At 55.2% G+C, this 13,641-nt stretch overlaps 1 protein-coding gene across 1 annotated transcript in view; it reads left to right on the forward strand.

Annotated features, from left to right (window-relative positions):
* The first annotated feature begins 1,748 nt into the window (after window positions 1–1,748).
* Window positions 1,749–13,641, forward strand: part of PCSK6 (proprotein convertase subtilisin/kexin type 6) — a 32,619-nt gene continuing 20,726 nt past the window's right edge. Inside the window, 7 exon segments of the mRNA XM_071441224.1 lie at window positions 1,749–1,960; window positions 1,962–2,021; window positions 6,919–7,023; window positions 11,234–11,344; window positions 11,939–12,082; window positions 12,651–12,727; window positions 13,383–13,471. Of these exon segments, the coding sequence (XP_071297325.1) occupies window positions 1,802–1,960; window positions 1,962–2,021; window positions 6,919–7,023; window positions 11,234–11,344; window positions 11,939–12,082; window positions 12,651–12,727; window positions 13,383–13,471 (745 nt within the window). The 5' untranslated portion in view covers window positions 1,749–1,801.

Below are 13,641 nucleotides of genomic sequence, written 5' to 3' on the forward strand. Positions count from 1 at the left end.
GACTCTCACTAGCTCACCTGCTCAGTGGCAGGGCTGGTACAAGTGGGTGGCACCAGACTGTGATTCTCCTCTCCAGCTCCAGTGATGGGTTGTACTTACTGCTCCTTGGATGCCCCCTCACCCCTGCACACCCAGGTAGGTTTTGCAAATCTGTTTGGGGCTCAGGAAGGTGTTTGCATTCAGAGAGATGGGGTGTGGGGCCCCAAATCTGGTCAGGGTCTGCAAAACAGACAACACCCACTCCAGGAATCACAGCCACCCTGAGACCATCCCGGCTAGAGCCTGTGGATGCAGCTGCTCATTGTCAGGACTCTGGGAGCCCCTGGCACGTTTCTGAAGCTCGGATATGGTTCAGGTGAAATTCTGGTGTGATTGTGAGTGAATGCAATGCCACTGAAATCATCCTTTCATTTTGGGCAGCTCCCTGCCGGCCTGGGCCCGCACTGGCAGGGAGGGCTGTGGAACAGAGCATCCCCGGGCCGCTCCTGAGCCGGCCTTTGTGTGTGCCACCACCTTCCCCCAACAAAGCCCAGTTTCTGATATCCCGCGAGGTCCCTGCTGTTCCCTGAATGGCATCCGTGGGAGGCAGAGTCAGCACTCCAGCCTGTCTGCCCCAGCCTGTGGCTTATCGTGGTGCCCTACGGGTGTCCAGGTTTATCCCGAGTCCTGTCCCAAAACCCTCCCCACCTGTCTGGGGTTCACCTGGGGGTGCAGGGGGATGCCAGGGGTGTGGGGGCAGTGCTGGAGGGATGCAGGGGGGAGGTGCAGTGGGGGTTGTACAGAGGGGTGAGGGTGAGGGAGATGCCTGGGGGGATGCAGGGAGAACGGGGTGGGGGAGATGTGGGCAGTGCCAACGCATTCCAGGGAGACAGAGGGGGAGGGGGGCTCAGACTGGATGCCCAGGGGGGATGCAGGGGCTCCGTGGGGAGTGGAGCCAGGGAATGCACGATGGGCTGGCTGAGGGAATGCAGGGGCAATGTGGGGAGTCTCTCTGCGGGGTTCAGGGGGTACCTGCAGAGCAGATCTGGGAGGATGCACGGAGGGCTGCCCGGGGGGAATGCAGATGCACAAAAGAAGATGCAGTGCCAGGGCATGCAGGGGGATGCGGGGGCGATGCGGGGGCTCTCTCTGAAGGGTGCCATGGGTTACCTGAGGAGCAGAGCTGGGAGGATGCATGGGGGCTGTCTGCGGGGGAAGGAGGGGAGGTGCCCCGGGGAATCGGGAGCACAAAGGACAATGAAGTGGGGCGCAGGGGGAAACCCGGACGGCAGTGCTGGGGCATGCAGAGGGATGCGGGGGGATGCAGGTGGTTGTTCACGGAGCAGCACCGGGGCGCGCAGGGGATGATGCAGCGGGGACAGGGGATTGCCCGGTCACATGCAGGGGGAGGCAGGGGGGGTTCCGCGGAACAGCACCGCGGCACCCGGGGGGACGCAGGGGTTCTGCTCGGGGACCAGCGCCGGAACGCGTAGGGGCAATGCCGAGGGGCACAGGGAGTTGCCCGGAGGTACGCGGGGAAGGGACACAGAGCCGCGCACGGAGAGGTCCGGGGAGCTGCCCGGGGTCGGGCAGGGGGCTGCAGAGGTGTGCGTGGGGGTTCCGGGGAGCAGCGCCGGGCACGCAGCGGGGCTGCCCGGCGGCAGGCGGGGGGACGCGGGGGGGCAGTGCCGGGGGCCGCCCCGTCCGCCCGCTCTCCCGGGCCCTCCCCGCCCCCCCCGAGCATCCCCCCGCCCCCGCGGGCTGCGGGGCCGGTTAAAAGGCGCAGCGCCCCGCTCCGCCCAGCCCGGCCCGGCCCCGCACCATGCCCGCCGCCGGCCCCGGCGCGGGGAGCGCGGCCGCCCCGCCGCCCGCCCGCCTCTGCCTGCTGGCCCTGGCGCTGCCGCTGGCGCTGCCCGGGCGCGGGGCCGCCGCCGAGCCCGCCCGCACCGTCTACACCAACCACTGGGCCGTGCGGGTGCGGGGGGGGCCCCGCCGAGGCCGCCCGCCTCGCCGCCGCCTACGGGTACATCAGCCTGGGGCAGGTAAGGGGCGGCGGGTCCGGGGGGCTCCGCGAGCGGGCAGGTGCTGGGGCACCGGGAGCGGGGGATGCGGGGCTGGGGGGTCGCACCGGGGAGCTGCCGGGGGTTCCGGCACCGAGAGCCTGCGGGGGATCGGGGAGCTGCCGGGGGTCTCACGCCGGGGGTCCCGCAACCGGAGAGGAGCCAAAGGTTCCGGGAGGATACCGAGGGTCCCGGGATCGGAAAGGCGGAGCGGTCTCGGGAAACTGCCGGGGATTCCGGCACTGGGAGCCTGCGGCAGATCCCCGGCGTGGGGAGCTCGGCGCCGGAGAGCCGCACGGGGTGTCGCACTGGGACTCCCGGTACCGGGAAGCCGACGATGGTCCCGGGGCCGGGGAGGCGGCGGGGGCCCCGCGGAACTGCCGGCACTCCCGGGATCGGCGCAGGATCCCAGGAGCGGGAGATGGACCCCGAGATCTCCCCGCTGGCGGAGGTCTCGCCGAGCTGCCCGGTCTCCGAGGCGATGCCGGGGGTCCCGGGAGCGGGGGATGAGCCCCCTGGAGCGGTCGGGATGAGAACGGGGCCGATGCGGGGATGCTGTCGGAGCGCTTTGGCCCGGGGGCGGGCTCCCCCCGACTGGATGCCCCTCCTCGGGGTGCCCTCCTGGGGGCTTGCACAAGTTCCTCCCACCTCGGAAAGTTGTATTTGTGGGTTTAACAAACTTTGGACTCTCTGGCCCGGGTTTTTATCGGAGATCTTGGGAACACAGAGAACTTTTGCTTTCAAAGCCCCGCAGAACACTGGTGTCTTAAAAGAGATTTTCCGCACAGCAGCTCATTTTCCTTTCAATTTCTTCATCCTCTGCAATCCCAGATGCAGGCTGGTGTCCTCGGAGTTTGTTCCAGAGTTTATTGCCCGGCGCTTTTTTGGCTGGGTGAGACTTCAGGTCGTCCTCCTGCCCAAGGTGTCTCCCGGACTACAAATTATAACCTTGCTTTATATCGCAACCCTGTTTTTAACTATAATTAAAGTCACGGGGTGCTGCATAAACAATTTTTTGGGGGGAGGCTGAATTGGGCACATTGTCTCCTGCACCCGTGTCTGTGACCTCCCGTGGGGGACAACCCCTCACATCGCACCCTCAGCCTCCTACCTGCGTGCTCAGCTCCCGTCCCACCAAGGGGAAAATCACATGTATTGTTCAATCGCGTCTATCACAGGGCTGGGCAAAGGTGGTTGTGCAACCCAAAGGGCTTTTCAGTGTTTATCCCTCTTCAGGGAGAGAATATCTTGATTGAACTTCCCACTCTCCCAAGTTGCATCAGCCTAACGTCAGCTCCTGGTTTGGGTTTTTGCTGTGTCCCTTCCCTGCTGGAGCATCTGTTACCCCTCCCTCCTGCCCCAGCATCCCGTTTATGTGAGCTCATCCCTATGATGCTGGAGGCATTTGGCCCATGGGTGCAATGTGGCTCCACTGGAGCATCCCTCCTTTCCCCCGAGCCTTTTCCCCGGGGCAGCCCCGTGCAGGCTGGAGAGCAAGGGAAATATTTCTGTGGTTGCATCAGGGTGTTCCTGGCTCCCAGCTTTCCCGTGGATACTGGGAGCTCGTGCACCTCTGGGGCTTCCCCAGCTGCTCTCAACGCCCTGCCTTCAGCCCTCCATCTCTCCAAGCTTTTCCCTTTGGCTTTTGGGCTTTTTCCACTGGGTCCTGTCCAGGGTTAAAGCTTGAGGGACTGCTTTCCCTGCACGTGTGCTCACGTGTGACATTTGCAATGTTGTGCTCAAGGTTCGTGGTGTGTTGAACCTCGTGAGGACCTGGGTGTCCCCCTCTTCTCTTGCATCATCAGCTTGTTGAGCTGCTGGTGATGGCATTGTCCCCAGTGAGATGTGCCTTCCTGGGGGGCCTGATTCTGGACAAGACCTGCTGGGAAACTCTGCCAAGGATGTTATCACCCTGGGAAGATGTTTGAGTGGAGTCCAAAGCAGTGAGGGAGGAGGAGAGGTGATGGACGCTGGATGAAGACCCAGCTGGGTGCAAGGAGGCTCAGCCCTGCCTTGGTGGCTGGTGGCATCTTTTCCTCTGCGATGCAATCCTGGAGGCTCCTGACACGGTACTGCTCGGGAAAGGCACTGCTGGGGTTGGCACACACAGCTCCGAGCATTTTCCCGTGCCCAAACCACGAGCCAGGACACTCTAAACCCTTCTGGGTCATGGCAGAGTGACATTTCCCTTGGGGAATCACTTGCGTCAACTTCTATTTAAGTGAAGCAAACAACTAAACAAAAGAAACGGCTTTTACACCCTCGAACGCCTGCTCATTCCTCGGCGGCTCATTCCTCCCGCCGGGCTTTGTTCCCCGGCCGTGCCGGGGCGAGCCGGGACAGGCCCTGGCCGAGGGCGCTGTGGGGACGGCGCCGGAGCCCCGGGCAGCGCCGCTGGCTCGGGGGTGATGGTGACCCCCTTCCCATCCTGGTTCCAGGGTTTATATGAGTTTTTCCTTGTGTGGTATCCAACACTTAAGTTTTGGAAGGACTGGCACATTCTCAGTGGTCTCACCTGCAGTGCAGGAGAGGGATGGGATTAATTTTGGGCTGTGTTTGGAGCTTTCCTGGATTCCTGTCATCCCGCAGCTCTTGGCTTGATCCTTACTGAGCTGAACACATCCGTGATCATTTGAGAATTACATTCCTGAAGGCAGGAGCTCAGCGACTGTACCTCTTGTCCCTGTTGGGAATGGGTGGTGTCCCCGGGAGGGGAGGGCTCGCTGCCTTCCCGGTTGGATCCACCCTTTGGGAAGGCACCAGTGCTGGTGTAGCTGTACTTTGCACAGATGAAATGGTTTGGGTGAGATGGGATTGCATTACAAAGCACTTACTGAGCTGACTGATCACAAGGAGGACCAACAAATCCTTTTTCATTTAAAAGAAAAATGACGTTTACAAGTTTTTCTCCTTAGAATATCTTAGGTGGAACAGGACATCTGGAGGTCTACCAGGTTGGTCCACTGGGACCAACCTCTGCTCAGACTTTCAAAGTATTCCCATCATGGGAAGGTTTTTCTTATTTTTCCCATAAATCCCAGGAGGATAAAGAAGTGGGGCACAGAGTTCTTTTCCTGCTGCTCTGGCTATGTATCCCCAGAGCCTGTGATGAGATCATTACCTTCCCTGTGCTCTTGCTGCTTTGCATCACATGATAATTTTGCATTTATTTGTGAAAAAGAAGGAAGAAATTCTTTACTTAGGAAGGAATTGTTTACTGTGGGCATGGTGGGGCACTGGCACAGGTTGCCCAGAGTAGTTGTGGATGCCCCATCCCTCTTTCAGGCCAGGCTGGATGAAGCTTGGAGCAAGCTGGTCTGGTGGAAGGTGACCCACATGGCAGGGGGTTGGAACTGGATGTCTTTAAGATCCCTTCCAACCCTAAACCCATTGCAGGATTTTGTGGTAAGCCCTGTACTCTGATTTCCAGGCAGAGTGAGTGAGAGGCAGGGTGGCCTTGTCAAGGCTTCCCTAAAATATGGAGAGGTTGAAGCACCCTCCTTCTCTTTTTAAAATGGATTTGAAGAATGGGTTTAAAAGGCAAATACAGATTGCAATGAGCAACCTCTTTATGTGGATGTTAAAGAAAATGCCCAGCTATGCTGTAATGTGAAGGGGGAGGGTTTAAATGAATTTGAGTGGAGATAAATTCTAAAAATCACACTAACAGCAGTAAAGTTGGTGAAATGACATCCTGGCATAAAAGGCAGAGTAAGACTAATTAAATATTTAATGCTTGTAAGAGACACTGGCAGTTCTCAAAGTATCAAGTGTGATAAAGATGTAAGTAGTTGTCATCTGCTTTAGTATCTGATCCAGACAAACCTGTTTGTTCCCTGCTGTTCCATTGCAGCCAGCCCTGGTCTGGCCTCAGGAATGTCACCCTGGCCCCTGGGTCACACATGGTCTTAAGATGTTGCCTTGTGGGTTGCAAATGGGTGCTTGTAGGATGGCCCTTTCTGGTCCTGTGAGCAAGACACAGGGAATGTCACTGGCTCCCAACGTCCAGCTCCTGACATGGAATGTGGAGTGGAAAAAAAAAAGGAAACCAATTTAGGCAAAAGTGAATTTATAGCAAAGTCCTAATTTGTACCCAAATTATGTGATCTGGGAGCCACATACCAGCGAGTGCAGCTTTTGGGTCATTCCCGTCCCTCTGGCTGTGAATCCCCGTGGGATGTTTCACATGCGGTGTCTGGCTGAGATCCCTCGATTCATTGCATAGCCCCGGGACTTTATCCGTGCATTTGGGATGAAAAAAGAGGAGTTGTGGTGTCTCCAGATGCCAGGCTGAGAGGGCCGGAGGCAGCGCAGCCACCCCGGGGCTTGGCAGGGTGGCGTGGCTGGCACCGTGTTCTCCTGCAAATGCTGCCATCCCTCACTCCAGGCGATGCACATTTATATCCCATGCTTCCCAGGAGCATCCCAGGGCGGGCGGGGATCGCATCACCTCTCCTGATGTGCAGCCGGGGCAAAGCCGGAGCAGCGCCGGGCGGAGAAGGCAGGAGGATGAGGCACAGCTCCCCTGGCTGCGCCGCAGCTGCTGAGCTCATTTTTAGCTCATTATTTCTGCTTGGGAGCCGATGAAAGGCAGTTTTCAAAGATGCATTTAATGGGTGAAAATTCATAAAAATGTTTTCCGGGCTCTGTTGTGCCAGTGCAGCGTCCGACCACCAACGCTGTTTGTCACAGCGGTGGCATCGGGGCTGGTGCCAGCATCCTGCATCCTCCCCAGCCCCGGGAGCTCTGTGGGACTGAGGGATTTGGGGTGCAGGGCACGGCTGCACTGGTGCTGCCAGTACAAAATGGGGGGGCAGCCACGGGAAAACAGACTTTTAAAAAAAAAAAACAACCCAAACAACCTCTTTTTTTTTTGCAGATTGGAAGCTTGGAAAACTACTACCACTTTCACCACAGCAAGACGTTTAAGCGCTCCACGCTGAGCAGCCGGGGACCGCACAACTTCCTCCGCATGGACCCCAAGGTACGGGGCTGGGCACCCTGGTGTCCCCCAGCCCCTGTGGGGTGGTGGGATGGGGGTCCCCACCTGTCCCTGGAGGAGGCTGTTGGCTTGATGTGGGTCAAGAGTGAGCTGTAGCATCCCGGGATGACATGTTACCCTTGAGCCACAGCCCTGCGCACACACGAGTGACTCACTGGGCATGGGCACGGAGAGCGCTGGTGAAAAATACGTAAAAGTGACTAAACACTAACATCTGCCTGAAAGCCGGGAGGAAGAAAAGGGGGAAAAGCTTTCCAGGACAGAAAGGCTGTTGCATGCTCAGGGTGTTGATCCAGTTGCCACAACACTTGCTGCCTCAATGGTTGCTATGTGTGAAATCCTTGGCAATAGCTCTGCATTGCTTCTTTCCTAGAGCAAGCATCCAAAGGGATTTTCAGCACAGCTGAATTGACAAAAGTAATGGGGTCGGGGGGAAGAAGGCAAGGAGGGACCTGGGCGAGCTGGGTTTGGGGTGGTGGAGAAGGGCTGGGGCTCCCCTTTGGCTGTCCTCCTCCCCCAGCTCCCCCTGAGCACTGTGAGATGTGACTTGTGCAGAGCAGGGGAAGGGTTAATGGTGGGAAGGTTTTTTTGGGAGAGGGGGACATAAAAGCAGAAAAAGCCATTTTGCTGAATGTAGTAGCCTTAGGTAGCAAGCTGCTGCTGCCTCCAGCGATGTCTGGCCATCCTCTGGCCATCCTAGGGGTGCTCAGACACCCTTGGGATGCTCCTTCCCAAGACATTTCCACACCCGGCCCCATCCACATCTCCCCAAACACACACAGCAGCCCTGCCCTCCCCAGACTTTCCGGAGAGATTTGCTGTTAAATATTTGGACAAGGTCTGTAGCACATTTTTGAGGAGGAGGCGTTGGAGTGGCTGCTTTGCCAGCGGGGGAAACCTCGGGAAACCTCGGCGAGGGGAGCCTGGTGCCCTGGAAGTGTGCTGGGCTTTAATTAAAGCTGTTTGCCCTCAGGGGGTGCACAGGCATCCCAGCAAACAACGAATTCTCTGCATTTGAAATACCCCTATTTAAATGAGTCTGGTTATAATGCAAACTAAATCAATTGGCTTTTAGTCATATTAACCTTTACCTTACCTTGCTCTGTGGGCTCCAAGCTGCAGCAATTAACTCCTGTTCTCTCAATCCTTCCTTATCAGTTCAAAACCTGTTGGCATGTCTTGTCTCTCCCCCTCTCCCATCTACATTTACAAATCGTTTAAATGATGCATTCAGATGGCACCAGCTTAGCATGCATGCAGGAAAACATCACCTCGAGGCACGAGGACAGGAGCTGGAATAGGGAGGATGGAAACAAATCTTGCAGAAATCCTGAGGAACCAGCCAATCCGGTTGTTTGCAGATGTTGGGTGGTTCATGCCTTCTGGGGGCTATTGTTTCCTGTGCTGTTATTTGTTTGCTGTGGGGTTCGGTGGCATGAGCTGGGCAGGAGGACCACACCAAGCTCTCCAGCCCCAGGAGAAGTCTGGGGAAGGGGAGACTCCAGGACACACAGGGAAGCAGCCAGGGTCCTGATCCTTGTGTGACCACGCTGCTGCTGAGCTGCCCCGTTGCCCCAAGAGACCCTGGGGCAGCTGGCTGCTCCTGCTGGGGCTGGTATGAGCCAAGAGATGTGGCATGTGATGGAAAGGGAGGAAGGATGTGGCAATCCAGTAATTTTGGGGATAGGTCATGGTGATGGGAGCTGGGGAGGGAGAGTGGGGTGCAGAGTGGGGTCACACCACGCTGTGCCACCCCTCTTAGGGCTCCACTTGCAGCTCTTACTGCCATAAACTTCCCTTGCTTGCTGGAATGCTCCTGTTGGTCCATACAGTGCTTGAGCCTCCATCCTCACTGCTCCAGTCTCCTAATCCTCATCAGGGTTTGCCATGGCCTTGGTCCCTGTGCCTCTGGCCACACACCACAGCAAAATCAACCCCATCTGAATTATTTGCTGTGCTTTATGGCAAACATGTGCTGGAACCATCTTGTTTATCCTGGATCTCCACTTTAACTCCTGCACAGCCACTGGGATCCCTGGAAGTGTTGAAGGCCAGGTTGGATGGGGCTTGAAGCAACCTGGTTTGGTGGAAGGTGTCCCTGCCCATGGCAGAAGATTTGGAGTGAGATGAGCTTTAAGGTCCCCCCCAACCCAAACCATTCTGTGATTCTGCAATAATTAGGGTTTGCAAGGTAGAGCTGGGACCCTGCGCCTCAGGGCTATAACAGTTTGGGCCATTTCTAGTACTAAAAAGCCTTTTCCCCCTTTATTTTACATATTCAAGAAGCTTTTCCCCAGCCTGGATCAGCAATGGAAGTTGATCTGAGTTTCATGAGCTGCAGGAGCTGTTGCAGGGATGCCCCAGACTCCTCTTGCTTGCCTATTTTCCCATGCCAGCCACATTGATTTATCAACTCTTCCTTGAAATCAATGTCCTTAAACTGCTGATTTCTCTGTGTCCACACACGATGGCTCCATCGACTCCTGGCTGGCAGCGCTGGGGTCGATCAGGAGCCTGTTTGAGATGAAGACATCCCTGTGAGGCAGCTCCTGGCAAAACCCCCCAAAATCCCACACCTTACCATCATTCCTGCGTCCTGCAAAGCAGCAGGGAAATGTGGTAGCTGTGGCTCGGGCAGCCAGACTCATGGAAATGCTGCCAGGGAGTGGTGCTTTAAGGAAAAAAGCCTGTTATTTGGGCCATAACCCCTATTTAATGTACTTTTATTTTTTTTTTAACTAGACCATGAAGTTATATTTTTGCTTCCAGTGTTTAAATCCATCACTGTGTAAGCAAAGTGGTGCACTCTCAGCAGCCAAGGCAGTGTGGAAAATCATTTTTCTATGAAATACATTTTTTTTTCCTTTCAACAGTGGGTTTTTTTTTTTTTCTTTATAATATATATGTGTTTAAAACCCAAGCTCTAGGCTGGAAGCTGTCGGGTTTCTGACATCCACCTCCATCTGAGGCACAAAGCAATAAACTGTGCAGGAACTCAGTTCAGCTGACAGTTTTACATAAATGAGCTCAACAAAAGTTGCACTTTGTATTTTTATTCCTTTTGTTACAAAACCTTAGTCACAACAGTAGAGACATCTCCATGAGTAGCTCCCAAAAGACCCGGAGCCATCAGGAAGAAAGTGTCCAGCAAGGAGGGATGTGCCACACAGTCCTCACAGTTCATTGGCTGGTGCCTCCTTTCTCCCCCAGCATGAACATCTGTAAAGATTTGGTCTATAAATTACTTTTATAACCTTTTTTCACTAAACTTGTGCTTCACCTCCATGCTGAAGGCAGGAAAGCCCTTTGTGTGGCAATAAAGGGTCTGGGGGACAGTTAATGTTTGATAGGGATGGGATGTGGCTGCTTCCAAAGCAGCACCTTAGGCAGCTCCCGCCACAGCGCCGTGGGCAAACACCAGCATTTCCCAATCATGGCCTTTTCCAGATCATTTCCCGTTTGATCTCCCTGCGTGTCATGCCCCGCTGGAACGCAAACAAATGTCAGAGTGGCCGGCTCCAAGGCCACCTCACACGCAGCCTCTGCCAAAAATACTTGTGTGGAGCTGGCCACGTCCCCTGAGCTCTGTCACAGCCGTGTGTGGCCGTCACATATTTTTGGGAAATGCGTGTTGTGCTTGGGTAAAGCCCCCAGTTTTTGTTATTTTGTCAGGAGGAAGGAGCTCGAAGGATGAGCAGCGCGGAGCCAGGTGGAACAGCCTCAGGGCTGAGCTGCTGCCTCCCAGCCGGCAGGAAGGATCAGCCCAAAATCTAAGCCAAGCACCTGAGTCTTCTCCAAAACTTTGACTAAACACTGAAATATGTGGTCTGTCTCCAGCGGGACTCCAGCGCGTGCTTCTGTGCTGCGCTGAGCCAGGGGGGCTCAGGCACGCGCTCCGAGGCGCCGTTATTTGTGCTCCAGGGCTCTGCTGCTCCAGCAGAGGAATCTGCTCTGGCTTAGACAGCACAACGAGCTGAGCTCACCCTGTCTGTCTGTCCATCCATCCCGTCTCCTTCCAAATGGAGCTGCTGTCTCCACAGCAGCTCTGGCCACGGAGATGGGGGTTTGCCAGAGCATGGGGTTCAGGCTGAGGCTGGCATTGCTTCTGCATCCCACATCCCACATCCCATTTCAGTGGGCAATGCCAGGCTCAGTGCCCATGGGTGGTGTTGACCCAGGTCTCTGCTTGCAGGTGGACTGGCTGCAGCAGCAGGAGGTGAAGAGGAGGGTGAAGAGGCAGGTCCGAGGGGAGCCACATGCCCTGCCCTTCAACGACCCGGTGTGGCCCAACATGTGGTACCTGGTGGGTGTCTCCCTGTCACTGCTTTATTTCTAAGCAAATGCATCATCAATCTTTGCTCAGCCCAGCCAGTAATGAAATAATAGCATCAAATGTGCTTGGCAGCAGGATTTAAAAATAGTGAATTAATACACCTGAGAGTCTGGTTCGAAGTGTTTCACCCTTGTTAGCAGCCCCTCTTCATGGTCTGCACAGCAAAGGCTTGGGAGCAGCACTGCTGTATTTTACCCATCCCAGAGCTGCAGCCATCTATTTGTAATATAATTTTTCTCCTGCCTGCTTCATCGATCTGTATTTGACAGGGAAATTCATTGAAAATTAAGGGTGGAAAGGAAGTGAGCACTTCAAAACCCAGGAGCCCATAGTACTTGAAATGGAAGAGGAAAAGAATAATGGGGAGATAGCATTGCCTGGATTAACTGCTGCAGGATGGGCTTGATCTGTGGAGTAAAGTTATAACAAATCTGCAAGTTATATGGCAGGGGGTGGGTTGTAAATATATTTTCTGGTTGATTAAATGGGCTCCCAGCCTGGCTGTTTGCTTAGATGGGCTGGAATGGGGTTGCAGCCCTTTTGCAGCTGTGTTTGTCCCCGCAGCACTGTGGTGATAAAAACAGTCGGTGCAGGTCGGAGATGAACATCCTGGCAGCCTGGCAGAGGGGCTACACGGGCAAGAACGTGGTGGTCACCATCCTGGATGACGGCATAGAGAGGAACCACCCTGACCTCCTGCAGAACTATGTGAGCTGGGGGATGGACGGGATGGACTGGGGCTGATCCTCACCATGAATTGGTTCATGGAGAATTTCAGTGTGTAAACACAGCTGAAGTCTGTGCATTGGCATATTTAGAGGAAAAGGTTTGTTGTTTTGGTTTAAAAAAAAAAAAAAAGAAAGCTTGAGATGTTTTTAAGAAGGAAATGAGGTTTTTAGATAAAGAGGATTGGGGGAACTCCCTTTGCAGCTGCCTGGAAAGTAGCCTCCTCCCTCTGCTCACCAGGGCAGAGCCAAAAACCTGCATGAACCCATTCAGCCCCAGCTCAAACCCCACATGGCCAGAGTGGGAGGGATGGGGGCGCTGAACCCAGCAGGATTTGGGGTTCAGAGGAGCAGTTCCTGAGGTAGCAGGATATTTCCCCTGGGAAACACGCAGGACTGCAGCCTAAAACTATTTATTCCAAGCAAACAGGCAGAAACTAAAGGGAAAATGTAATTTTCTGCTCTGATTGCCTGCACTGGCCATCAGTGCAGCTACTGGCCAACACAAGCAACTAGTAAGCTGAATTTAATGGTGAATCTAATATTTTCAGGACCCTCTTGCAAGCTACGATGTTAATGGGAATGACCACGACCCAACTCCACGCTACGATGCCAGCAATGAGAACAAGTATGTGATGATAATTGTAATGGAGCAATTAATAATAATTGTAATGGGGGTGTTCCTGAGGCTGGGTGTCCCCTCTGGAGTGACTTCCAGATCCCTTTCCCCATTCCCAGTGCTCTAGAGTAGGCTGTGTTAAGGACTTTGCACAGAGTCCTTGTGTTTAATGCAAATTCAGCTGGTGCCAACTACACTAATTGATAATGAATCCTCCAGCCACCCAATACAGCACCAGGGGGTTCCTTGCCCTGGCTGGGGATTGAGCCACGTGAGTCAGGATGGGTGGCTGAGATGGCAAAGCCTGGATGCATTTTTTGGGCTTCAGTTAAAGTGGGATGGTTACAGGTGGAAAGGAAACAGGAATGCAAAGAGCAGCCTGCATAGAGGTGCAAGATGCTAAGAGGAAGTTGCATTTAGGTGCAAAATGCAAAGAGGAAGTTGCATCAAGGTGTAAAATGCAAACAGCAAATTGGATTTAGGCGCAAAATGCAAACAGCAAATTGCTTTCAGCATTAGTTTCCTCCACCCGCTTGGTGTGGGTTTTGGGTAAGGGCAGTTTCTTCCTCTGCTCCAGCCTCGGGGCTGGTGTTGGGTGCTGGGTGGGGTGTGGCTGGGGGGATCCTTTGCCATGGCCAGAGCTGATGGGGGTTTCTCCTTGCAGGCACGGCACTCGCTGCGCGGGGGAGGTGGCGGCGGCGGCCAACAACTCCTACTGCATCGTGGGCATCGCCTACAACGCCCGCATCGGAGGTGAGGCTGCACCTCCATGGCTCCCCTGCCCTTCACCGTCCCCCTGAGGGACCACGGCCACCCTGGCCACACCAACGGGCTCCTGGGGGAGAGGTGGGATGCTGCTCCCCCGGGAGAAAGTCTCCTCCGTGGTGCCTTGGCTGCAGGGAGCCCCAGGGGTGTTGGGGGAG

The sequence above is a fragment of the Agelaius tricolor genome, unplaced genomic scaffold (genome assembly GCF_023055355.1).
Source record: "Agelaius tricolor isolate 1412-34295 unplaced genomic scaffold, bAgeTri1.0.p SCAF_16, whole genome shotgun sequence".
Classification (NCBI taxonomy): domain Eukaryota; kingdom Metazoa; phylum Chordata; class Aves; order Passeriformes; family Icteridae; genus Agelaius; species Agelaius tricolor.